Consider the following 26,416-nt stretch of genomic DNA (forward strand, 5'->3'; position numbering starts at 1 on the left):
TTTTTTTCTGGTCTTTAATTATGCTGTTGAACACCTAACTTTGTATGTAAAAGTGAGTCGAAGGAAACACGATGACTAAAGTCATACAAACGCCCACTCACCTCCCATGATTTTCGATTGGCAGTTGATAAACTCCGGTTTCCGGTCTGTGAGGTACCGCTGGCAGGTGTGGTGGAGGATCTGGAAGAAGGTGCATTTTTCTGAGGCTGTGCTGGCTACCCACTGGTCAAAAGCATTTTCAAACAACAAGTCAAACTCTGCAGAGTCCTGGAAAAGACAGTGAAATAACAACTGATCTCAAGCTGTAAAAACCACTGCTCCCAGTTTACCACGTCAAGACACTCATAAAGGCTAAAACACCTTTCAAAGAGTTTGGTCCTAATCACAAGACTCATCTTCATTAGTACCTAGATGCACAGAGAGTCGCCTTTCTCTGTTGATCAAACAAACCCCAAATCTCACAGTATTTTCAGATGTTCCCAGGAAGCTAAGAGCACAGAATTCCCTGCAGCTTAATTGCATGTCAGCTTGTGTCAGAATGCAGACTACACACTGCCTTCCCAATGACTTGGAAAAGGATTCCTTCAGGATCTCAGCACTGAACCATATTCATCTTGTCCCTAACATTTGGCAGCAAAAGATTCCCCCTTACTATTTTAGTACATAGTTGCATTTTACAGTTTATTTTTCCTCATTATTGATGTCTTTTATGGTGGGTGGGTGTGAGCAAAGAGAATGTACTTGAAATAGATAATTCTACCATGAAATATTTCTCTTATTAAACCCAAACGAATTCTAATATGTAGTTTTTAAGGTGCAGATCATTTATTTGAGTTTTGGTAAATAAATCTGATTGGTGACATTCAGAGATAAACAGAGCTTCAGTGAACATGGTTTCAATTTTCATGTTGATACCCATGGATATGATTATCTGAACTCTGCTCTTTGCACTTGGCTGATAAACATATTACTGGAGGTAGCATTTCTTCAGTATGCATCCCCCTCGGTGTCTCCATCAAACATGATGAAAAGATTTATAATTTCCCATAAGAAGGGCACAGGAATCAGAAAGTCTTAGCCTCATAACTGAAACAGAGAAATAGCCTTGTTAAAAATGTCTCAGACAACTGCCAAGGTCAGTGAGAGCCTCTGTGTGAAAAAAACCCCTTTGCTCAGCACTGGACAGCTCACTCACCCGATTAGGATCGATGCCATTAACCTGGCGAAGCTGCTCCAGCATCCACTGTGATCTCCGCACGAACGACGTGGAGCCTTCAAACTGTTTGACCTTCGTGATGGACGCCTGCGTGGGTTTCTTGTTTGTCACTGTCAAGGAAAGATCACTCGGATTAGTGGATGTGAAGGGTGGTTTGGGTCCTCACTCAGTGGTGTTTCTACTTTATACCTACATGCATATGTGCAATGAGAGAGAGAGAAAGACATAATATGTATCTATCTGTGTATGTGTACAGTGTGTATATATACACCTGTGTGTATATACAGAGAGATATGTGTGTGCGTACTGGGGGGAGAGAGAAGGAGGGAGGGAGGGAGGGAAAGAGGGACAAAGGGATGGGGAGAGCTGGAGACAAGTACAGAGAGAGAAAGAGAAGCAGAGAAAGAAAATGAAAATCATTATGTGCACCTTTAGTGAGGGGTGAATGAGAAGGAAACAGAAGTTACAATCTGCACTCTCAAGCAGTTACAACATAATTATAATCAAAGGGCTGCTTCATCTATGCCTTCATCCACTCACACGGAACACGGCTGGAACAACTGACACTGGGTACCTCTAATGGAGGCTACAAACGCCCAGTGATGGTCAAAGGGAAAGCAGCGTGCGGGGCTGACGAGCATCAGGCAGGGGCGGTTGGGAAAGGCTGCATTTTACAGGAAGTGGAGGTTACTGGTTCCCCTAGGGAAATGCAATGCATATTTCTAATTTTATAGTCCAGTGTAAATATTCCAGGCTTCAGTGATAAGAAGTAATACCTCACTCAAAAAAAAAAAAAAAAAAAAGAGAGAGAGAGAGAGAACGATTTGGCTTTAAAATATAGTTGGGTTTGTATCTACTTTGCATCTGATTATAACTATATCTGGCACTCTGGGTCCCCCCACCCCTGGCCCCATATGAATTCTTGAAGTCACCACACCAGCAGGGTCAGAACCCTTCCAGCTCCCGGCCTTCGTTCTCCCCTCCATGCTGAGGATGGACCTTGTCACCTCTCAGAGGTCCAGCACCAGCCACCAGGAGAGAGTCACTCTGAATATTTCTAGGTCTGCCTACTCCCTGACTTAGAGCCTCAAGGGTGGGGAGGTAATTAAGGATTTTAAAAGGGTTTTCCTAAAAGCCCCTCCTGAGCCCTGGCTGTAAGAATTGTTAAGATTAAGTAGAAGGAGTGAGGAAAAGTGGAAAACACTCCTTGTAATGAATGCAGTCCTAGTAAGAGTGCGCATCAGTGGCACATTCCTTCTTAGTTTCAATAAGCCCACAGATCCTCCACTTTCAAATAACCATGCAAATGCTCCACGGATGGCAGAAAAAGAAGCCTTGTGGGATGAGGACAGAAAGCACCTATTCCAGTCACGGTTGGTGGTCAGAAGGCTCTCCATGTATACCAGACAGAGCTGCCTGCAGCTTCGGTGTCTGCGGGCCTTAGGGCAGGAAAGCAGCGACCTAGAGGGGAATGAAATGTGGGCACCCTGCCTTTAGGTCTGGTGAGAACCCTACTGTTCCAGGACTAGGCTATTTTTAGGGTCTCGGTACAATCTTCTCCCTCTGCTCATAACCAGAATTTAGCAAAGTTAAAAAAAAAATTCAAATAATGCTCAGGTTTGTTGTCCATGATTTCAGTTATATTTGGCTAAAAGCTTATGCACATTTCACACCAATTACATTTACTTCCATGGTTAAAAAGTCATCATCTCTTAACACAGTCGAGGACATTTTATAGCCTTCCACTCACAGATGGCCTGTCCAGCCTATAGTTCCATGTTTAAGTCTGTTTAAGTCCCATTAGGAACAACCATTCCCCTAACTAACTTCAGGCGATATTACCAGTCTGTCCAGGGCTGCCTGTCTGTTTAATTTAACTCATTTATTTTGTGTGCCTGTATGACCCAAAAGGGAGATCTAACATCTCTCTGACAGGCATGCTCTGCTCTGCTGTCTTAATGTTAAAGGAAACAGCACACCTGGAATATATGCAGGTCTTAAAATGTGCTTAAAAGATTAAAGAATGCTTCTCAATAACAGGAAAACATGGGTTCCTGTATTAGACACACACCCCTAAACACACCAAGAGGATTTCCTCCCTTGTTTATGTAAATCACATGACAGTTAGGCACCCTGGGAAACATGAAGGCTCTCTTCTAACTTCAGTTAAAGTTGCTCTGAACTTCTATTTTTATTTCTGGCCCATTTATTGCCAAGTGGTTTACAGCATTATAAAAGTTCAAACATAATGCAAGATGGCTGTAATTATTGGCATGTTTAGGGCTGACATTTTAGAAAGGCAAGCTCCCTTGGAAGTTTGTCACTGAAATGAGAAGGGCAGGAACTCCACCCACCCAACAAATGCCCCATGGAATTGTTCAGCAGCGACCACATAGTGGAGTGGCCATTTCTAACAGAGGCAGTTACAGCTTCATCCATTCCTGCCTTTTCCCCCCATATTAGTTTACTCCTTGCCTAGTTCTTGGATTCTGATAGCTTTCCTGGGCTCTGAGCCCAGTCTGGTTTAATTTTTGTTTATTGTTAATTATCTCCAACATCCCAGTTTCTATTTTGAAGCAGGTGCCTTAAAATTATATTATTATATACACATCATACAGAATTAAATAAAGACTTTAACTTTCTGAAATCAAAACACTTGCACAATCACACCATTGCCAGACTTTCTGAGTTCCATGCTTGAAGGAGTCATGTTTTAACCCCTTCCTGTTTTGGTGTTTTCAGGGTCCACAGTTGTTAAAAATACGTCAGTCAGTCAAATTCCCGATGTCTAGTGAAAAACAGTAATTTATCTTTTCCTCCCAAAGGAAAGCTAATTAATAACACACTCTGGAAAAAAGGAACCAAATGGCCTAGATCAGTAATATCATACTGCTGTGTGCCTACCTCCGTATGATAGATTCCTTATTCATTATTTTGAGTACCTTTAAAGGTGAGATAAATCAGGACATTTCCATCACGCCTTCAATACTCATGAGGAAAAGGTAAATACACAGGCATTTTAAGGGGGTAGGGTGGGCATGACACTCCCAGGTAACCCTGCAGACCACCGAGAACCAGCCCAGTCCCCTGGTTCTCCACTCAGACCTACACATCAGAATCACTCCAGAGTTTAACAACAAATACGCCAAATACTGCGAATCAGAGTCCCTGGGGGTGTGGCCCCCGCATCCATATTTTAAATCTCTCCAGTTGACTCTGAGGCACTTTGACTGCTGAGAACCACTGAACCATGTCTTTATTCACTTAACAAATGTCTATGGGATGTTTATTAGATGGAAGACAGAAGTAAGTTTTGAGGATAATTCAAATATTGAACGAGGTGTGGTTCTGAGTCAAGTACTTTGGTGGGGAGAAGATAAGAATGATGCAAAAGAATATTAAAGCATAACAGGATAAATGACACAGGAGTCATCTGAGTGCGGGGGAGGGAGGGAGCTTCAAGGACCAAAGTAGAGCTGGGGAAAGTCAGGGGCAGGGTCCACGCTCTTGTCCCCTACTAGATTTAGAGACGACGAAACTGCGGCACAGAAAGAGTGGACTCTCCAAAGCAATACTGTCAATGAATGGAGAAACTGTGACCTAAACAATGAGCTTAGAGTCTACTGCTCTTTCCACTACAGCTTTTTGCTGCAACGTCAAATGCGACCTTTAATTGGGTGTTGAAGACTATCACGGCACACAGATGTCCTCCTCGATGTGATCAAGAGCTTAACCGGAAATGGCTTCCCCCAGACCACTGAGTCATGTGCACTGGGACTCACTCGATACATTTTGGGGGTTATCCAAGCCTAATGCTTCTTTTCACTCACTCCCACTCCCGGAACCCACTGCATCTGATGGTGGTTATCAGAGGAAGACAGAAGCACGGAGCAAATCGAATCCAGGTCCTGCTGCTCAGTTCTGATAAAAAGAATGTGGTCTTCATGGCTGCATGCCTCCTCTTTAGCCTTCACGTAGACTTGATCTACATCTCAGCTGTGGTTAAGAAGCAGTGATAGGAACTATTACGTCTAGAATATCGTTGCCATTACTACTCAAGTGGTGTAACGTCTCTCTCTCTCATGAACCAATGGCCTAAAAGAGTTCTTTTTAAAAATGGCCCAGCCATGAAACATCATACAAAAATCAAATAAGACATGGATCCGTAGTCAAAGAGTGAAGACCACCAGCCAGGCTTCTGCCCAATCAGAAAATTCTATTTAATTAAAACTCAGTAAGCCGGCCAATAGTAAAGCACCATCTAGTCAGATCAAACCCGGTCTTGCACCAAGCCAGGAACTGGTGGAAGACGGGACAAAGGCTGGTGAGGGCAGGAAAGACAGAAATCCAAGTTACTCCCAAGTGATGAAAAATGACAGAAGAGCACAGACTGCCAGGGGTTAAGAGTCTGACCTTCTACTTCAAGGTCCAGTGGTCGAGAGACCACTTTTTTTTTTTAAGTCACATTGTTTCCCTTATAATCTCATTATTCACAGCACCATTTCTCAATCATTTCAAACAGGAAAATCAATCTTGCCTAAATATGAAATATCTAGTCTCAGTCCTTAAGATATTATTTTAAAGAAAAGAAATAATCAGCATTCAAACAAAATGATGACTCACCTCTGTATCATCTCATTTTTCACATACATGGTATATTTACTAACATTTACACAAACATTCCTTTTACATGTTAAACTCGAATCATCTTATAACTTTATGTGGTCATTTCTTTAAAAAAAAAAAAAAAGATGTTGACAAGCAAATTGTATCTACAATATAGTTTGATGTTAAGGCCAGGCAGCTAAAATGTAGAATTTACCACACCTCAGTACCTAAGATACCTTAAACCTGCGCCACGCCTAGTCCTCTCATGATCTCAAGTTCAGCGAAGGTCAGCGTTTTGTGCTCTGCAGAAGCCTAATGAACAGACATTTTGATTTCAACACGATTTTTGACCAGAAAGAAATAGTTTGGAACAAAGGAAAAAAGTGATGTCCACACAGAATCTCATCAGGGCTGCTGTCTGGCTGTGTCAGAGGTGACTGACATAAAGGGGGGGAAAAAAAGAGAAATCCTCTGAGATGTGATTCAGGAAGTAAAAGCAAGACTGAGCATGCCTTCTGGGTGCTGATGTGGTGAAGAAAAGGACAAGAGGACAAGGTAAGAAATGACTACTTGCAACTGTTTGTTTTTTTAAAGCTGTTCTAAAACTCTAACGTATGATAATTCCAGGATTTCACTGTAGCGATGGAGAAATAAATTGCAGGTCTGAGGCTGCATCAGCAATTTTATCCAGTGAGATGGCTGAACATTTACAAAGCTTCAAAACAAAAATATCTAGACTGTTACTGCAAATACTTGCAGAATAGAGACCTGTTATCTCTGCTATAGTTAAGTGGGGAAAGGAGCACAGTGATCCTTACATTATTTCTCAAAATGTGCCATAATTTAGGGACATAGTTGTTTAAGCTCCACAGGCTCCCAAATTAGACCAATTCATGAAATAGCCCAGCTCATCTCTGGGGCCCCAATCCTCTCCTCCCACCGGAGGTCCTGGGGGCTCGCTGGCCAAGATTCTTGGCAGGACCCGAATGGGTCTGAAGGGGTATACTTGAATCTGCACGTTTTAAGGAAGAAAATTTTCTTCCAAATAAACAACAGCTACAACGACAAACTGGTGGCAATTCAGCCATGACCACCAAGCTAGTGAGGAGGACTAGAGGATGCCAGTCCACGGTTCCTGCTTCCCTGGCCCTAAAGGGAGGGAGGGGAGAGTCAGTGCACAGGGCTTTGAGATTTTTATCTTAAAGGCAGACTTCTGTCATTTACAGAAGGGATCGTCACCAAGAAAGGAGTTTTCCACACAAACGATTATTTAGTACCACTAGTTCCTAGGATTGTGCCTACATCACATTCTCACCTCCAAAGAGGAGGAGAATCAAAGTCCAGGAAACTTCTCCAAAGGGATGCCAAAAAAAGAAGTTTGCATGAGAAACTTTTTTTGTGGCTATGTTGGGATGAGTCCTTTAGTAGAAGGAGAATAACAAACGTCTCGCATCAAGCATTCTTCAGGAAGGGTGCTTTTAATACGAAGGTACAGCATCATACCCAGGGTAGCCAACAACACACACTGCACAGCAAGCAGCCCCCTCCACCAACTCTGCTGGAAGTACTAGCTTTAGTATTTCCAACTTCCCAACGAGGAGACAGCATACTTTGGAATGTACAACTTCAATGTCTCATGCCAACACGAACTCCAGTTGGGACTTTAAAAATCTAGTCTTTTCCAACTGTAATCTTCTTAACCCTGTTCATAATTTAAACTTTTTTAACTGTAAAAATATGCGGATTTTTATTTTGAAGGGGAGTTATACTTTTGAGTCATGACCAGCTCAGGTACACCAAAGGTCATCTTGGGCTTTAAATCTTTAGCCTGCAATCAGGAAGCCAAATCCCCAGAAGGCTTGAGTTCCCATTACAAGACCGGTGGTGCCCACCAGTACCTCGACGCCCTCTCTATTATAAACTGATACACGGAGCCAATCCAGGTACACATGCAAAAATGAATGAGCGAATAAACAAGGGTTCCCTGGACAGAAGGAAGAACAGTTCTTGTGCCCACTGGAAAGCATGAATAAGCCAACAGCTTATTTCAGGCTCAGTGGTTCTGCTCCAAGATCAAGCCGCGGTTGTAAGAGATTTGAACTTAAAGAGGGGTATCCTGGGAACTAAAGAGAGTAGAGAAAATGGTAAAAACCAAGACATTACAGAAGTATTAGGAGACTAGAAGGAGGAAAGTTTCTGGGTTAAGACCTTTTAAAACAATCTTTCCCCCCCTGCAATCCTCACACTAGCAGCACCTCTCTCAGGCAATTCTGTTTGTCTCAGCCTCCTTTGAAAATACAATTTCAGGCCCGAGATTCAGCAACCCAAGGATTCCCATTCTGCTTGAGGTTTTAACTCCCTTAGACTTTCCCCCATTGACCTGCAGAAAAAATCAGTTTGCATGCATTTTGGGTAAAGGGTAAACATATAATGAATTATAAAACCTGGTTAATATTAGTTACTGCAATTTCATATTTTATATAGAAAGGGTGTAACACGTCTGCTTTGTGTAGTGTAACCGTGGAACACACTAACAGGCCCAACCAAGCCAGGGAAGTAAATGCCTCAATCTGTGAGGCCTGTGATGGCTTCAAAAAGATTAAATCATAGACAGAGCTGGTAACAGAAGGGGTTAACTGCAGTCATAAAGTCTCATTCTGTTCTTACTTAATTCTAGAAAAGGATCTGAGCGCCATTTTTTAATCTATTCTTAGGAGAGATTTACAGACAGAGGCTCTAAAGACAAAGCATCAGAGCAGCAGCTACCTGGCTCACGAAGGATGCAATGACTCTGCATGCAGCTCAAAGGCTGGGGTGAAAAGGGGAAAAGAGATCTCTTTAACGTGACACTTTTTCCTTCCATACGATCCATTATATACCGAAAAGCACAGGCCAAGCAGCAACTCTGGTGAGGGAAGGGTCACACTCGGTAGAAGTTCAATCCGGATTTTACCAGGGGGAGCAGCTAAAAAGCACCCTTAGGGCCCAAATGCCTCTTGAAGCGAGAAGAGGTGGGATCATCTCTGCAGCATCTACTTCCTGGTCTCCCCGCGGCTTTTCACATGAATGTTTAGACTAAAAGAGCCATGGAAGGGTGTTCTGTGGGTGTGGATCACCATCTTCTGCGTGACAAGCGTATCCCCCCAAAATGCAACTAAGACTTGAGAAAGAGCAGCAGAGAGAACTTGCTAATGCACCAGGTACATTTAATGGCCACGTAGAACGTCACTAGGTTTTTGGGAAAATCAAAGCCGCTATTACTTAGCCAACATATGCTGTCGAATACCATGACAACTCTCAGCCGAGCAAAGGCAGGCTGACCTGCTCTCTGCTTTCCTCCCGCCTCACCGCCACATGCGCTCGATACTTTTAACAAGACATTTAATATGCGGGTGCACATCTCTCACATTGGTAAGAAAGTGAATCCCATGTCACTAAGCTCTTGTCACCTTCACTCTCCACTGTGTTGAATTGGGGAGCAAAACCGAGCAACCTGTTCTAGGTAAAATGGACGCCAACTGTGTTTGTGAAAATTATCTACAATTAAAATGAGCAGAATTTATTTTGGTGAATTCTGGAAATATCCGCTCAAGCTAAACATACATACGACCCTGCAATTCTGACCCTGCGTCCGCACAACAGAAACGAGTGTTACACACAGCCACCCTGCCGCCTGGAGCAACCCCGAGCGGACAGCGCCCGGAACAAGGGACGGCATCGATCCCCGAGAGACGCGAAACGGCGGAGGCAAGATCCGTGACCGCCCTGCTCTCCTGCTTTGAGAGAACCTTCAGGCTGTAGTGTAAGGAGGAGGTCCCCAGGCAGAGACCGGGAGACCCCTGCACGGAAGGGGCACAGCGGGGAGCCCGGGGAGCCCGCGGTCATTCGCATTCTCAGGGGAGAGTAATGAGGAAAAGAGGACCGCGCACACACAGAACCCGAGACCTGCGGAGATTCGGCCCGCGGTGCTTAGCCGAGTACTTCCCACCACAGGTGTGTGAGCAAATTACCTGCGGCCAGAGAAGGAACCGCTCAAAATGAGTAGAGGGACCAGTACTCCAGGCTCCAACAGGGCTCGGAATGTTTCCATGGGCCAGACTGGAGAATCTCAAGATTCAGGGGGCACTGAGAATACACAGGAGACTCTTGCCCTATTAGTGAGGAATAATTAGCCCTGGACTGAACGACGCTCTAGTCTTGCTTACAAATGACAATAGAGCTTGTAACACCCGAAATGGTAAAATTTATGACAACAATAGCACAAAGGTCAGAATGGGAGGAAGGGAAGTGAGCTACTGGAAGGTTCTTGTACTATACGTGAAGTCGTACAGTATCACGTGAAGGTAAAGCACGTTAAGTTGAAGATGTACACCATAAACTCTAAAGCAATCATTAAAATAACAAAAGAGTCACAGCCATGATGGTTACTTTTCTGGGTCAATGTGGGTATGGCTAAGCCATGGCACCCAAGCATTCAGTCAGACATTCTTGGGACATTCCTGCCAGGGTGTCTTTGGATAAGATTAACATTTAAATCGGTGGACTCTAAGCATAGAAGTTTTCACCCTATAATGTGGGTGGGCCTCATCCAATCAGCTGAAGGCTGGAACAGAACAACACACTGACTTCCCCAGAGCAAGAAGGAATTATGCCAGCAGATTGTGCTCAGAGTTGAACTGTGACATTAGTTCTTTCCTGGGTCTCCAGCCTGCCAGCCCACCCTGCAGATTCTGGACTTGACAGCCTCATGATCGCATGAGTGAATTCCGTACATAAACATATATAATAGACATATTGTATATAGTAATAATATATACACACATCCTATTGGTTCTATTTCTTTGGAGAACCCTAACACAATAGCTAATAAGCTAGCAAAGAAAACAGTTCTACTTACAGTAACATCAAAGAGTAAAATGCTTAGGAACATGTTTCACCAAGACAGAACAAAGATTGTATACTGAAAACCATAAGACACTGTTAAAAGAAATTAAAGGCGTCTTAAATAAATATAAAAACATCTTGTGTTCGAGGATTAGAAAATTTAATATTGTTAAGAATGGCAATCACCCCCAAATTGATCTTCAGATTCAAACGGAAAGACACATTGTGGTCATGGGTTAGAAGAATCAATATTACTAAGACATCAGAAGGCAAGAATATAAGAGGTCAGGAGAGGGAAGGGTTAGGATATGGGATTAAGAGATACAAACTACTATGTATAAAATAGAAAAGCAACAAGGATACACTGTATAGCACAGGGAACTACAGCCATTATTTTGTAATAACTTCAAATGGAGTATCAAGTATAAGACATTGAATCACTATGTTGTACACACCTGAGATTAATAGAATATTATAAATCAACTATACTTCAATGAAAAAAAAGCCCCCCCCCCCGAAAGGGGATGTCAGTTCTTCCCAATATAATCTATAGATTTAACACCATCTCAATCAAAATTCCAGCAGGCTTTGTCCGGTAGAATATGACAAATTGATTACAAAAATTCATATGGAAATGCAAGTGATCTAAAAGAGCAAAAATAACTCTGAGGGGGAAAAAAGAACAAAGTTGGAAGATTTATACAGCCTGATTACATGACTTGTTATAAAACTAAACTGATCAAGATATTGTGGTACTGGCATCAAGATAGACATAGATTAATGAACAGAACAGAGAGTCTAGTATACAGCCCTTCCTGGACTTACAATGGGGTTACATCCCAATAAACCCATTGCAAGTTGAAAATATCTTAAGTCGAAAATGCATTTAATACACCTAACGTACCAAACATTTAAGCCTAGCCTAGCTGAAAGGTTATCAGAACACTTACATGAGCCTACAGTTGGGCAAAATCATGTAACACAAAGTGTCTTATAATAAAGTGTTGGATATCTCATGTAATTTACTGAATACTGTACTGAGAGTGAACAAACAGAACAGTTGTGTGGGTACAGAATGGTTTGAATTTGTTTGTCATTTGTCTACACCTGTGAGTGCCTGGTTGATTGGGAGCCTGGCTCGCTGCCGCTGTCCAGCATCATGAGAGAGGATCGTACTGCACGTGGCCAGCCCAGGAAAGATCAAAATTCGAAGTACGGTTTCTACTGAATGCACATCGCTTTTGCACCATCATAAAGCTGAAAAATCATAGTCGAACCAACATAAGCTAAGTTGGGGACCACCTATATGTGGATGACTGATTTTCAACAAAAGTACAAAGGCAATGCAGTGGATAAAGGGTAGCTTTTTCAACAAATGATACTGGAACAATTGTGTATCTACATGTCAAAAAAAAAAAAAAAACCTGAACGGTACTTCAGCTCACACTTTGTACCATATGCAAAAATTAAATCAAAACATATCAGAGACCTAAATGCAAAAGTCTAAAACTTTAAACTTCTATTAGGAGAAAACATAGAAGAAAATCTCTGTGACCTTGTCCTAGGCAAGCCTGCTCAGATATAACACTAAAACATAACTCACACAGGAATAAACTAATTAGGACCAAAATGAAAAACTGTTCTTCTAGAGAATAAAAAGACAGGTCATGAACTCGCAGAAAACATTTGCAAATCATTGTATGAAAAAGGACTTGTATCCAGGATATATTTTTAAAAAACCCTCTCCAAACCCAATAAAAGGAAAACAAACTACCCATTTTTTTTTAAATGATGAAAAGATTTGAAAAAACTCTATACTAAAGACAATGTGGATGCAAAAAACCAAAAAAGCACAAGAGACACTCAACATCATCAGCTATTAAGGAAATGGAAACAGAAACCACTATGAGGTACCATTATATACCTGTTAGAATGGCTAAAATTCAGAAGTCTGACCATGCCAGGTGTTAGCTTGTACACAGATATTCAGAGCAGCTCTATTTGCAATAGCCCCAAACTGGAAACCACCCAAATATCCATCTCAATATAATTAGGCTGAGTGAAAGGCAGATCAAAAAAAGAGTACATATTTTACACTTCAGTTTATATAAAATTTTAGGAAGTGCAAATTTATGTAGAAATACAGAAAGCATATTTGTGGTTGCCTGCACATAACAGGTGGGGTATGGGAATGTTGGGGCCAGGGAAGCATTATAAAGGGGTAGAAGGAAACTTTGGGGGATGATGGATGGATTCGTTACTTTGATTGTGGTGGTGATTTCATGGGTGTGTACATGTAAAAAGTTCCTAAACTGTACCTTTCCGATATGTGAAGTTTCCTGCCTATCAATTATACCTCAACAAAGCTATGTTAAAAAGTTACAAAATTAATCAATGGCAATTGTGGTCAAAATAGAGAATACCTTTGATGGAGGCAGAAGGGAACCCTCTGGGGTGCTGGAAAGATTCTACACGTCAATATAGGTGATACTTACATGGGTTTATACACATGTAAGAGACTCACTGACTTGTACACTTACGATCTGTATACCTTTCAATATGTAAGTTATACCTTAATAAAAGGTAAACCAATGATAATACTGATAATAATAACGGCAGGGTTTGAGAGTCTCCCAGTAGCGGTGCCGTGAACTTCTCTGCTACCAGTTTTTAATTACCAGCCCTGAGAGATGTATCTTAGCAGGTGCCACACACCTACTGCCCTCAAGGATAATGCCAGCAAGGTCACACCACCTAGAATATTCTCCGTGGAGGAATAATGTGCAAACTTGGAAGGTCTCTTAGTCTGTTCAGGCTGCTATAACAAAGCACCACAGACTGGGTGGCTTATAAACAGGAATTTATTTCCCATAGTTCTGGAGGCTGGGAAGTCCAAGATCCAGGCAAAAGCATATTCAATGTCTGGTGGGATCCCACTTCCTGGCTCACAGATGGCCAGTATCTTGCTGTGTCTCACATGGCAGAAGAGGGAGAGGACACTCGAGGGGCTTCCTTACAAGGGCACTAATCTTACTTGTGAGGGCCCCACCCTCATGACCTAATTAATTCCCAAAGGCCCCACCTCCTAATACAATCATATGGGGGTTGTTTAGGGTTTCAACATATGAGCTTGGGGCGGTGGGGGGGACACAACATTCAGTCCATAACAGAAGTGAATTTATTCACCGCAATTCTGATACTTGATTTTATGAAAATCTACCTGTGAGACGTGAAAGTATATTCTTCTTGCAAAACTCTCCAGGTGGGCTCATGGTCCCCTTTTCTGCTCACCTCTTCTAGAATCCTTCTTCAGTTACTCCTTCTCTTAGTTGAAGCCTCCATTGCTCCCACTTTTCAGATTTCTTCTGCTCTGCCTGTGAACATGCTGAATGTTTTCTTTTCCTATGAGAATCTCTTACTGGCAAGGCTGGTCCTCAAGCCCCATCATACTTTTGAGGAATGTGGTGGTGAGAGAGAAGTTATGTGTGCTAAGTCTCTACTGCTTACTACCCACTCACTGCTTAACCTGTCACCTCCCTGTCCACTTCCCAGGCTCCAGAAATCTCCCCATGGAAATGAAAATGCCTCCAAACTGTAAAACTCTGTGGCTTTTGCTTCTTTTTTTCAGCCTCCTTGTTTCCCTGCACCACTCCCTGTAATCTAGACACACCCAAGACAATTCTTCAGGAATTCTTTGGACAGAACAAGCCTTTTGGGCACAGCTGTTAATATGAAAGCTCAAAGGTGCAAAAGAGCTGGACATGTTCAAGGAAGACAAAGAGCAGGGAAGCGAAACACAGAGGAAAGGAATGAATGAATGAGGTCACAGACACAAGCAAGCCAGATCATGAAGGCCCTGGTGCACGAGGCTTTGTAAGCATGAAGCGGGAGTGTGACAGGATCTGATTAACATTTTGAAAGATGCTGGCTAACTGCTGTAGGGCAAACTGGTCATGGCAGGAGCATGCATGGAAGCAGGGAAACCACTTAGGAGCTTCCACAGCAGCAGTCCCTGAGGGAGGGGACAGGGGCTTAGACCAGGCGGACGTAGTGGAGACAGACAGCAAAGGGGATGGATGGTGTGTCCCACTTTCCATAGCTGTTGACCCCCCAGAGGAAATCCTCAAGGTCAGTCACCAAGTCCCAGTCACCTTCCTACTCTAATGCCTGGTGCACTGTAAGCTGCTGTTTACTTTGTACATGTCAGAATAAAGATCACTCTCCAATTTGTACTTACTTTTATTAATCGGCGTGTGCTTTCTCATCTACCACATTACAGACACCCTGAGAATAAAAGAGTATGTCTCTGCATACTTCAGAGCACCTGGGAGGGTGCCCTACTCAGAGTCCTAATTCAATTATGCATCACATGAAATCTCGCCATTCCCATCAGAAATAAACAGGTTATTTGCTGTACGTACTGATGACTGTGGTCAGCAATATCTCACCCACCCCACTCTCTTTTTTGGCCATGTCACTGTTGTTCTTTTTCTATCTGGAGTCATTTAAGGCAATGTCGGGGAAGAAACAAAAAAAAAAGAATAACCATGCACACCTGATTACAAATTCTGACACGTGGTAAAGAGCTGCTCCTCTCACCCAGAAAGCCAGCACCTCCGTGACTTCTGCTGCAAATTCCAAGGTGGAACACATTGTTAAGCACTTCATTAGTATTTATGGAACCGCCTAGGAATCATTTCCGAAATAAATGATGCCACTTATGTTAAATGATTCCTTCTGAAGAAAAATCCCCGGGGATCTTTCAATAGCACAGCTTTGATGAAGATTCAGAACAAAGGGAGAAAAACACCTGATCCGCTGGTGCCGCGTGAGCAGCAAGACGTCCGGCTTTCTCTATCCAGCTCCCCAGTGACAATCCCCACATAAATCAGAACACAAATGGAGGACAAACGGGCTTAGGGAGGTGAGGCACGACTGGAGACTTCAGCTCGGCTCCAAACTCAGCTGGTCGTGATGCCCGCAGGCCTCCACTTGTCTGTCCCAAGGTATCCTTCGTCTCCCTCGGACTTACAGCCTAGACCATGGGCTCTTCTGATGAAGCCAGTCTGAATCGGAGAGCAGTAGCTGTACTGGGCAGCCACTCCGTGCCAAAGAGAGAATCGGCTGCTGTAAATGCCGAATGCGGTCACTAAACTCCGTGCCCAGGGCCTCAGGGATACAGTAGAGTGCTTACCCAACCCCTGATGTATATACTATGGAGCGCAGTTCCTCAGTCCCACTGGATGTCACTACATAGCTTCACAATGAAAGTAAAGACGTTATGTTAAAAGATGAATAGCAAGAGCAAGCATAGTTACTGTTAGGCATGGATGCCAGGTAATAGACCTACCAACTCTGAATTCTCAAACCCTTTGCAAGCAATTAATTTGGTACCAAAAGCTCAGTGTACTTTGACTGAAATGTGAAGCAGAAATCACCAATTTTGCATTGCAAGGGAACCCAAATTAGTTTCAAAACTAAACTTAGCACTTATAACCAGGGGCCAAATATGTGAATTCTTCACATCAACAATATACTAAAAATTGTAACTTCTGTTGGCTCCTACGAAAGCAATATTTTGCATTCTTCTAATGTACAAGCTAAAGTTCTGTTCAGCTTTCACACCAGTTTGACATAAAGTTCACTTAACTGACCTTACCTGTATGGTCTGTACTTCTGCCTACGTAATCACAGAAATCTGGAATTCTAGAGTTGGAAGATGTCTCAAGAGGTTTTCCCCCAGTCCACGTCTTGCCTTTGGGCATGTTATCTCCTCAGCTACTTTATATAGATTCTTTTTCTAGCTTCTTTTGTGCCCGCAATAATAGTTCTCAACTCACCCTAATAGTTGAAACAGTTCACTGATGAGAAACTCTCCTTTTGGGTTATGAAGAAAGACACTTGCATTTCACATTTTTGAAAGTCGTTATTTAATTGGTCTCTAGTTCTCTCCTAGTTAAAGCCTTCCCAGTTCCTTCAGCCTTCCCAGATAGGGTTTCTTTTTCAATCACTACCCTCCGTGGGCTGCCAGTGACCCAGTTCCGTTTTAGACACGGAACCAGATCTGAGTAGAACAGCCAAAAACTGGCGAACACAACGTGACCGGTTCACACTCGGCATTGGACTGGGCTGGCTGCCTACTTGGTTGTGCTAGTATTTTTTTAAATCCAGGATGCCGCACACTTACATCATCTTATTATTTATCACAAGGATTTATAGCCCAGTCTTCGGCCACATTCTCAAAGAGGTCAGAGAAAAATTTAATTGACACTTTAAACATTTTTTTTCTCTACAAGCCACACCAATATTTTGCATCCTACTATGTTCTTTTGGCCATTATTTCCCTACGGCAGGTATCATGCCCTTTTTGAGCTCCTTGAGGGAGAGAGGCTATTTCCTGGCCTCTCTAAAGATTTTACATTGCACAGGCATGGCTTCTGCATCTATCCCTTCTCCATCCCCTACTCTCAATCCAAGTTCAGTCAAACACCTTCCTCACATGCAGGAAGCATCAGTAGTGACTGACTATCTGTGGAATAGATGCCGTGAACGTCAGGGAATGCGGGTTGATGAAAGCGGGAGGATGGCACTGGAAATGAAAAGATACAAAATGAAAGGCTTTGCTCCAAGTCTACCCATGTAGGCATAATTGGTAGTTTGCCATGGTTTCACCAACTGCCATGGAGAGGACGGGTATGTGCTGGAGGTCTTGTTCAGTCAACCTGTACATTTGGAATGTGCCAGATGACGATGTGAGGGGTCCAAAGGTCACAGAACTCTCACGATGCAGCAACCAGCTGAATATCAACTACTTATAGAAGCAGATGATAAAAGATCTCATCTCCAGCGCCTGGACCACTGTGCTGTGCTGCAGCTCCCCAGCCAAGGCTCACTACCACATGGTTCCTGGGGGGTTGGGGCTAAGACCGGATCACATTTTCCAAATGTTAATCGCTAACTCAGAAACTCTGATGTCTTCCCATAACCTAAGCTCTAGTCCCCTCAAATAACACTGCCTCGGAACATGGACTCAAAATACTCACCTTGCTCATCACAGGCAGTATCTTTGTAAGCACCTGGCTCTGAGGGATGAGTGAGGTAACACAGGCTTTGCATCTGCCTGAGGGTCTTTACCTACAGTCTGGTGCCTCTTCCTTATCCCACTAATGGCTACAGGGATCAACTTCCTGATTATCTCCAAGAACATCCTAATGGAGGACTTCCTAGACGAGGCACAAATTTGTACCAATTTTTCCCCATCTGACTCTGCAGGCCAAGATCTCCACAACCAGCAGAGCCATTCCCTAATTCACCCTTGCTGAGCCTTTAGCGTGCCTTGGCACCGAGGGGTACTACTTCCTTGAAGGTGGAAAACTCTCCAGGATCTAGCAATGTTAAACAAATAGAGAAACTGAACTATGTTGAGATCCCCACAAAGATTCTATCGACAGATCCGCAGACTCCTGGTCTTTCGGCTGCTTTAGTTCCATACCTGTCGTCAGTGATAGTAGGCGATGCTGGGCATGCGCATTCTGGAGTTCTGAGTCACCTGTGACCCTGTACAGACAGATCCCACAAGCCAACACAAAGCACAGGCGAAACTGTGCCGACTCCACACAGACTTTGAGGAAGTGACTGCTGCACGTCACAAAGGCCACTTTAGGGTCTGATGTTGTTACAAGAATATTATTAATGCTTCTAATTAATAGAGGTCAACAACATCATTGAGGGTTCTACAGGGAGCAGCCAGTGTCCACCCCAGATGTATGGCAAAGGCTGCCTTCCTGGCGCCAGGCCATCATCTCTAGATCCTCACAGTTAGCGAGAAGCCTGTGCCAGTGGTGTTGGGTGTGAGCCCTTCCACTGCTGCCACGTGTACAAGATGCTATCCTGATGGGGAAACCATTCAGAAGCCCTGACAACTCAAGTTGATGGATTGCATTGGAGCTTATTTTCAGAAAAACAGATGTTCAGTTCTTTAAGTAATACAATGCAATGGATCATAAGTGTTCCTGGGCACTGAATGCCCAGCTGGTCCCCCTCTAGCGAGCCTCCACACCTCCAAGACTGACCACCAGAGACTTGGCACCAGTGCCTCCCAGTGCCTTTCACGTCCTCGCCCACCTGTCTGCTCCCTGGGACTTCTCAGCCTGGGAGGCCTCTGGGCCACCTTCTGCAAATCCAAATTGTGCTCATCCTTCACCTGCCAACTCCAGATCTTCCCTGAGCTACAAGACCTTTCCTGGCAGTCCACTCTCCTCACCTTCCCAACACATCTATGGTATTTCTCTGTAACACTCATTTCAGGGTTTGGTTCAGGAATCTAGTTCAGGAACACAAAGGGAATATGCTGTCTGCAAGCAAATGATTACTCCTCATCTGCCGGGTTTTTTCTTTTTTTTTTTAATTTAATAGGTTAAACCTTTTTGTACACATCTTATCATTCTGTTCATCTGCTCAGGATGCATTTTTACCCCATAGGTCAAGCAAAGAGACACTCCAGGCACACTTGGGACGAATTATCCAACATTCTGAATTCAGAACACACGAGGCTCTATCAGATGGAAATGTATTCCCTGATAATACTGCAATAGGATCTTGATGTTGTTAATTAGTTTTTTTGGCACTTTAGGCAAAATAGGATACGGTTCCTGTTTCTCAAGAGTTTTCAGGATACATTGGATGAAAAAAAAATTCAAGCAAGAAATGGTAGTTATAGTTCAATGCCAACAGAGGGTTCAACAGGCCTGAAGAGCCGGGCCAGTGTTCAGGGGAGGCGCATCCTAGAGGAAGACTCTAAGAAAGCGAGGAAGTGGAATCCTTCAGAGAGGAGTAGAAGGACAGACTTGGGCGACGCACCCTCTCAAGTGCAAGAATGAATAGTGAAAAGCCCCATTTCCAAAAGGAAGAGAGTAAAGGTGGAAACGGGCATCAGCATGATTGGTTCCGGATCCTGGGGAAACAGACAAATGAGAACAGTGACTTCCGTGTCTGGACTGGAGCCATCATGGTGTCCCCACTGAAGGGTGCACAGAAGTCACTGTCTTCTGCATCCACGTCTGTCCAACCTCCTGTGTGCTGGACCACGACCATTAACTTTTTTCCTTCTCTTGAGGGCTCTGCTGGAAGGAGGTTCATTCTGCAGATGCAAGTCCACCTCATTCTTCCCTGACTGCTGGGAACAACGAGGGTGCGAGGGGAGAACTCACAGTGAAGTGTCTAAATATCGCAGACACAGCCGTATTTGCCTGGACCCCTGTGTACACTCTGCTCCTAAGACAATGTGTCTAGCAATCTGCAGAGCCCTGCACCCGCCTCAGACAGCCGAGGTGCCTATTCTTGCTGATGTGCAGGTGCCAGAGATCTCCACTGTCAATTCTACTGCCTATGAATGAGATAAGGGAAGCATTTGTAGGATACAGACTAAAAGTAGCATCCACTGAGCACTCCAAATGGGAACTTCACATCTTAAGGAATGGCCTTTTTTAAGAGTGAGAGTGAGGGGAGAAAAACCTGCTTTGTCCTTGAGTCCTGCTCACTCCTTCTCCCTCCTCCTGGAGGAAGGAAGATTTGCTGGTCAGTGGTCTGAGCTGAGAGGGGCAGGTTCCAGGCTGCATTATCAAAGCCAGAGCTGATGAGAGGACTAGTCCCTCAGATTCTGATGTCCAGGGATTATGCCCTGATGTCAAATGTGTGTTGCAGCCTCCATTTCTGTTGTTCAGGCATGTTCAAAAGAGGACTGTGGAAAACCACCTGCCCCAGGTCCCTCCGCAGGTGTAGACCACATTATGCCACAGACTCCATCCCATGCATGTCATCTGGGCCCCGACACTTGAAAGCTTTCTGAGACACACAGCTGGAACCCACGTTAGCTCCTAATGGTACCCAAGCTCTGTTCACCAAATATAAGCCAAGCAGAAAGCTGGTACAGGGCATGCACTGTCATGAGTGGAAGCTCATCTTGACAGAAAGAGTAAAGCTAATTAAATGGCTATTTTTTTTCCAATATAAGGAAAGAGTTATTTGCTGAGACAAGGAAGTAAGAAGAAACTTTTGTGAGAATACATAACATGTTTCCTGCTGGGAGTCTTAGAAAAGTCCCTTTAAAAGAACCACAGCTCAGTGTGCTGTCGCCTGAGAGGGAGGTAATGCTTCTAACTGACACCTTGTCAGAGGATGAGCTCATTAAAACGGCTCTCCGGCGGAGGCCACCATTACCTGCACTGAATCACCCTGCAGCTCCTCCTCTGCTCCACGATGCACCAAAACTGCCATCCAGGCTCAGGATTTGGCCTCGAAACGAAGCGATCCCCTCTGTGAAGGAAGGTGATCTACACGGGGAACGAACCGCATGTCCATTCACCTGAGACTGGAGCTCAGTGACTCCCAGCAATGCTTCTAAGGCAGGGGAAGGCTTCAGTGAGAGAGAGCACTGGACTGGGAGGCGGGGAGCTCTGGTTCTCGTGCCAACCCTGCCCACCTGTCTTTGGGCACTCTAGACACATGTCTTGGACTGTCTGGGTCTCATTTCATCATTTCTAGAATGAAGCTAGACTAGAGGGATGCTGTGTGCCCCTCCCAGCTTTAACTTTCTAGGGCTCTGAGTCACACGAATGCACAGTGTCTCAATGTAGCTATCTCACTGATATGATGAGAAACAAACTCAGAAAACTATTCTGCACATAAAAATAGTAAGGCTGATCTTTCTATTCATAAAATTAGTTCAATCAATTAATTAATGAAAGCAGAAAATGCAAAATACCCATTCATTTTAAAATGCTGAACATGCAAACGATATCTTTAATTCCTTCTACTCAGTCATCATTCTAGACTCATCTGAGATTCTTCAACAGAGATCGCCAGCCCTGCTGTTTCCCTTCACAGCGCTGATGAACCAAGGCGTGGCAGGGGGAGGTCTCTTGGCAGGAAGGGAGTGTCATGGTGATGAGAAAACTATTCTTTGGGGAGTGGCAAAATGTTATGCTCCCAACTTTCCTAAGTTCCCCTAGAGGGAATCAGGGCTGAACAGGAGACATTTATGTAAATTTTCTGTTTGGCTTAAGAAGAATTTAAACTGCCAACACTTGGATCAGAAAGCAGTGTGACTAGTCCATTCTTCAGGGAAAAATCTGAAGGCACAAACAACATTCATTCAACAAATATTTGTTGTGCGCACACTGAAGGAACAGTGATGGACAAGGGGGGAGGGTAGAGGGAAGGAAGATGAGTTGAGGGGAAAATAAGGACAAGGTGATTCAAGTCCAGCCCTACTGCTCAGGAAGGTTGCATTTTAGAAGAGAAATGACAAGTCCCTAAGTGCTAAAGTACAAGGCGGGGCATGATAAATACCACGATGTGTATTTCTTACCACCAGCAGGCAGATAATGAGGCGTCTGGGGGAGGGAAGGAACACACACTGAATGGAACAGGAGAGAGGGATGTGAGGTGGGTTTCGGCAGAGGCAGGACAGCTCTCTTCTGAAGTTGTGTCATCTGAGCTGTGGCCGGAAGGCTGGGTAAGTCTTATGAGGATCAAGGCAAAAAAAGCAAAGCAGATCTGATTTTCCCTTCAAACCATCCATGTGCTTCTATAACTAAGAAGATGAGTCCCGCTGTCTGGGAAACAGAAATAAGACCACCCAGAGAGCAGCTGATTTCTTTTCGATTACCTTGACCTGGGAATGAATCTTAAAACAACTCATTTCCTGGCCAAGAATCCTGGATACTCCTCGGGGCTCAAACTCAATGTTTAGGAAGTCATTTTGTTAAATACGTATTTATATTCAAAAGCAGGACTCCAAGCTTCCTGGTCTTGTTTCCTGGCCTCAACACAAAGGCACGATTATATTCTCGAAAAGGAAATTATTCCAGTGCCCCTGTCCAGGCTCCAAAGACTCCGACATGCCCTCAATTTTCTTCTTCTTGAAAGGACACCCACAGTTATTGCTCACACTGGTTCAGGACAGACTACACAGGGTCTGATGTAGAAGCAGCAATGATGTGCTTTGTGCTCCTCTTTAAACCGTGGAAACAACATTTCTGAGCGAGAACGCTGAAAATCCTACTTCCCTTGAGATCTGCCATCCATTAACAACTCAGCTGCAGGGCCAGGTCCATCTCATTTTAAAACGTAAGTCAAGAGCCCATAATTGGTAATTGGGCATTTAGTTGGGAGTGCGAAGGCACTTACGGGATTTTAACAGCTTCAACAGGTAATGTTTAAGAACATTCAAAATGAGAGCAATGATGAATCAGATGCAAATGGAAAGTGGATGAATTTTGGCACTGTAATTTAACACACACCTAACTAGTGTTTTCAGCTGAAGATGTTGAGCTTGGCTGGTTTTCTTCAATTTTCTCACATGCTGGGGGTTATCAAAATATTTTACTTTTTAAGCCTGGCCTCCCCACTCACAAAACTCCACCTTAAAAGTGTTCAGTTCAATTCAGCAGGTATATATTTGGTCTGATAAGCAATCAGGATTGCTTATGCCTACAGCGAATACCAAGAAGTCTGAGCACTATGAACATGACACGGTTGAACTGCAAAAAGCACGTTAGAATCTGGCCACTCAGGGGGCATCAGAAGACAGGCAGTGAGCTGGCTGTCCATCGAACGGAATGGTCCTGCTGTGATGATCTCCATCAAAGACCTCAAGGCCACTGGTGACTGCGGGTGCCTGTTGACTTCTTATTCTTTTCAAAATTTTACTAATTGGTATTTTAAATGGGTAGTAACATTCACATGATTCAAAAGTAATATACTGAAACTGATAAAAAGCCCACAAATACTAATTTGAAAAGATACATTCACCTCAACATTCATAGCAGCACTACTTACAATAGCTAAGACATGGAAACAACCTAAATGTCCACCAACAGGTGACTGGATAAAGAAGCTGTGGTATATATACCTACAGACACACACACACAATGGGATATTACCTAGCCATAAAAAGAATGAAATTTTGCCATTTGCAGCAACATGGATGGACTTGGAGGGCACTATGCTAAATGAAATAAGACAAAGATAAATACTGTATTGATATCACTTACACGTGGAATCTAAAAAATACAATAAGCTAGTGACTATAACAAAAAAGCAGCAGACTCACAGATACAGAGAATGAACTAGTGGTTACCAGTGGGGAGAGGGGGGAGGGGCAACATAGGGGTTGGGGAGCGGGAGGCACAAACTCTTGGGTGTAAGACAGGCTAAACGATGTACTGCACAACATGGGGAAGAAATATACCCAGTATTTTATAATAACTGTGAATGGAGTGTAGCCTTTAAAAATTATATTTAAAAATCTCAACCTTGGGGTTAAAACAAACAAAACCGAAAGTTATATATTGAGATATGTTACTCCCACCTCTGTGTCCCTCTGCTCCACCCTTTCCCTCCATCCTTGCCCTGTTGTCTGACACAAATTCAGTAATCGCTCTCGCCTCAGGAGGTGGTTTGGTATCTGCCTGAATAGATGTACACGCACAATATAAACTAGTAAGGGAGCTGTTACAACTATTCCCGTCCCTACTGAAATGAAGGTGTGCGCGAGAGAGAATGCCTGTCCAAGCACACAGCACCTGAGGTTCCCATCATGCTGTGCGTGCTCGGGACCACCACAGGCCTCGATGTTGCAATGGACAACACTGAAAAGACTACAGAGAGTCTATAAAAGAAACAAAGCATGTGAACTCTAAAAAAAAAAGAAAACAAACAATGACATGGCCAAGGAAATTTATACCACAGGAGCCACGCTGCTGAAGCGGGTTAGAAAACAGATTCCTGTTAAAGACAAGGAAGGAAATTTCCACGTATTCAGTTCATCATTCCTATGAAACAATTACTCATTAAATATTAATATTACATAGAAAATACGTAAGACTGGGTTCTTTACGGCCACTGATACCCTCTCTGTAGCCTTTACACACAATGTGAATAAGTCTTCCTTCTTAAAAAAAGAAGAAAAAGAACAGAGCAAAAGTAAAGAGTTCTGTACCCTAATGTTTTTCCTGTAATCCATTTTGATATTGGGACAAATGCTTAGTATATCAACATACTATTGATCCAAACACACACACATCACCCTCCTTCCCTGTTCCCGCTGGCTCTGGAGTCTGGATCGATATTTCTTTTCATTTTCACTTCACGATCTCATTTGGTACACTTTTACTTATGTGCCTCCATCAAGATAACCAACTCTCAGGCTGTGTTTGGAGGGAATTCTATTACAGTCCTAAACCAATTATTTTAAGAGACGAGGAAGAAAGGAGAGAAACTGTACCAACAACTTGACAGAATCCATTTTCTTCCTCTCCTTTGACTCTTTCTTGTCTCTCTACACAGCCTCTCTTTCTCTGAGCTCCTGGCATCCTTTTCACCAAAACAGAAACAGGACCTTGGTGGGCAGGAGCTGCCCTCTGTGACCAATAAAAAGCCCAGCAGATTCCCAAACAACCTGGGGGCAGCATCCTAGGGACTCTGGAGGGGGCGTCTGGCTGCCCTGCTCCTGGCCCCCTACTGCCTCAGGGCCAAGACTTCCACGATGCGGTTCTTGTTCTTTCTTTTCCTCTTGGCATCCGCTCTCTCTTCACCCACTCCACGGGGACTGTTTCTACCAAGAGGCTTGACAGCCATGTGCTCTGAGAAGCTGCCAATGTGGCTGCATTTGCAAGCAAGGTTAAGAAATGACAAGACAGAACTGACATTTTTCTTCTCTCTTCATTGGGTTCCAGGCTTTCTTGTACTAAAGGGTTTACGGGAAAACACTTCAAAAAGAAAAAACAGACTTACTAATTCACGATTTTGTTCAAATGCTTCCCTAGGGAAACTAGTGGAAAGTTTCTGGTCTGGGCACTAGTAAGAATTCACTTCTGACATTAAAGAAAAAAAAAAATGCAGTGGCTAGGAACAAGATCACAGATTTTGAAAATTTCCTGGAGAAACTGAAACCAGTTCTCAACCCCTAGGGGGTACAAGGGCACGAAGTTCACTCCCACGCTTTTACTCGGCCACAGGTAAGACGGAGGGCTGTCAATCAAAGACTCTGTGTTCAAGGTCGGCAGAGCAGGAGAACCTGGGAGGATGGCAGAGCCTCTGAAGGTCGGGGCTGGGAAACACACAATAGGAAGCAGCAGCACCACGTCTCTAGTGCTGGGACCCGCAGTCGAGCTGTGATTCACTGCTCCCTGCCATCTGGGGCTGGGAATTTGGAAATGAGAGGTAAAGGTAGATACAAGAGCAAAAATCTAGAAACAGCATAATTTTTGTCAATAGAAGAAATAGTTATTAAAAATGACCAAATCCATGAAAGTGGGTCACGTATGGATCAGTGATGAGAACCAGTCATGAACCAGCAATTACGACGAACCCACATCCTTACATCTAGTCCTAAAAGAAACAGAAGAGGGAGCAGGGACGGTTAGGGGCAGAGAAGAGGACTCAGCTGAGTAGAAGGTTGGCCATTCCAGTCCTTGAAAGGTTAGATGAGTCACGTTTCCTATGCTTTTCCACATTCATCCACTGCAAGGGTGTTTTCTCCTTGCCGTGAGAATCCCCAAATCAAGGACACTGTTTAGATACTAGTCTATTGTCTTGTCATCATTGTCTCACACGCTTTTCCTTCCCCTACCACCGATTTGCTTCCCTATCCACCGTAGTTAGCAGGAGACATTACCCTGAGAGAGATGTCCAGAGATCTGATCT

At 43.7% G+C, this 26,416-nt stretch overlaps 1 protein-coding gene across 7 annotated transcripts in view; it reads right to left on the minus strand.

Annotated features, from left to right (window-relative positions):
* Positions 1-26,416, minus strand: part of STXBP6 (syntaxin binding protein 6) — a 222,443-nt gene that overhangs the window by 49,989 nt on the left and 146,038 nt on the right. For all 7 annotated transcript variants that reach the window (XM_032481800.1, XM_032481801.1, XM_032481802.1 and 4 more), the window contains 2 exons: positions 1,196-1,326; positions 102-267 (listed from right to left, as the gene is read on the minus strand). In XM_032481800.1, the coding sequence (XP_032337691.1) occupies positions 102-267; positions 1,196-1,326 (297 nt within the window). The remainder of the gene's footprint in view (positions 1-101; positions 268-1,195; positions 1,327-26,416) is intronic.

This window comes from Camelus ferus, chromosome 6 (genome assembly GCF_009834535.1).
Source record: "Camelus ferus isolate YT-003-E chromosome 6, BCGSAC_Cfer_1.0, whole genome shotgun sequence".
In the NCBI taxonomy this organism is placed as follows: domain Eukaryota; kingdom Metazoa; phylum Chordata; class Mammalia; order Artiodactyla; family Camelidae; genus Camelus; species Camelus ferus.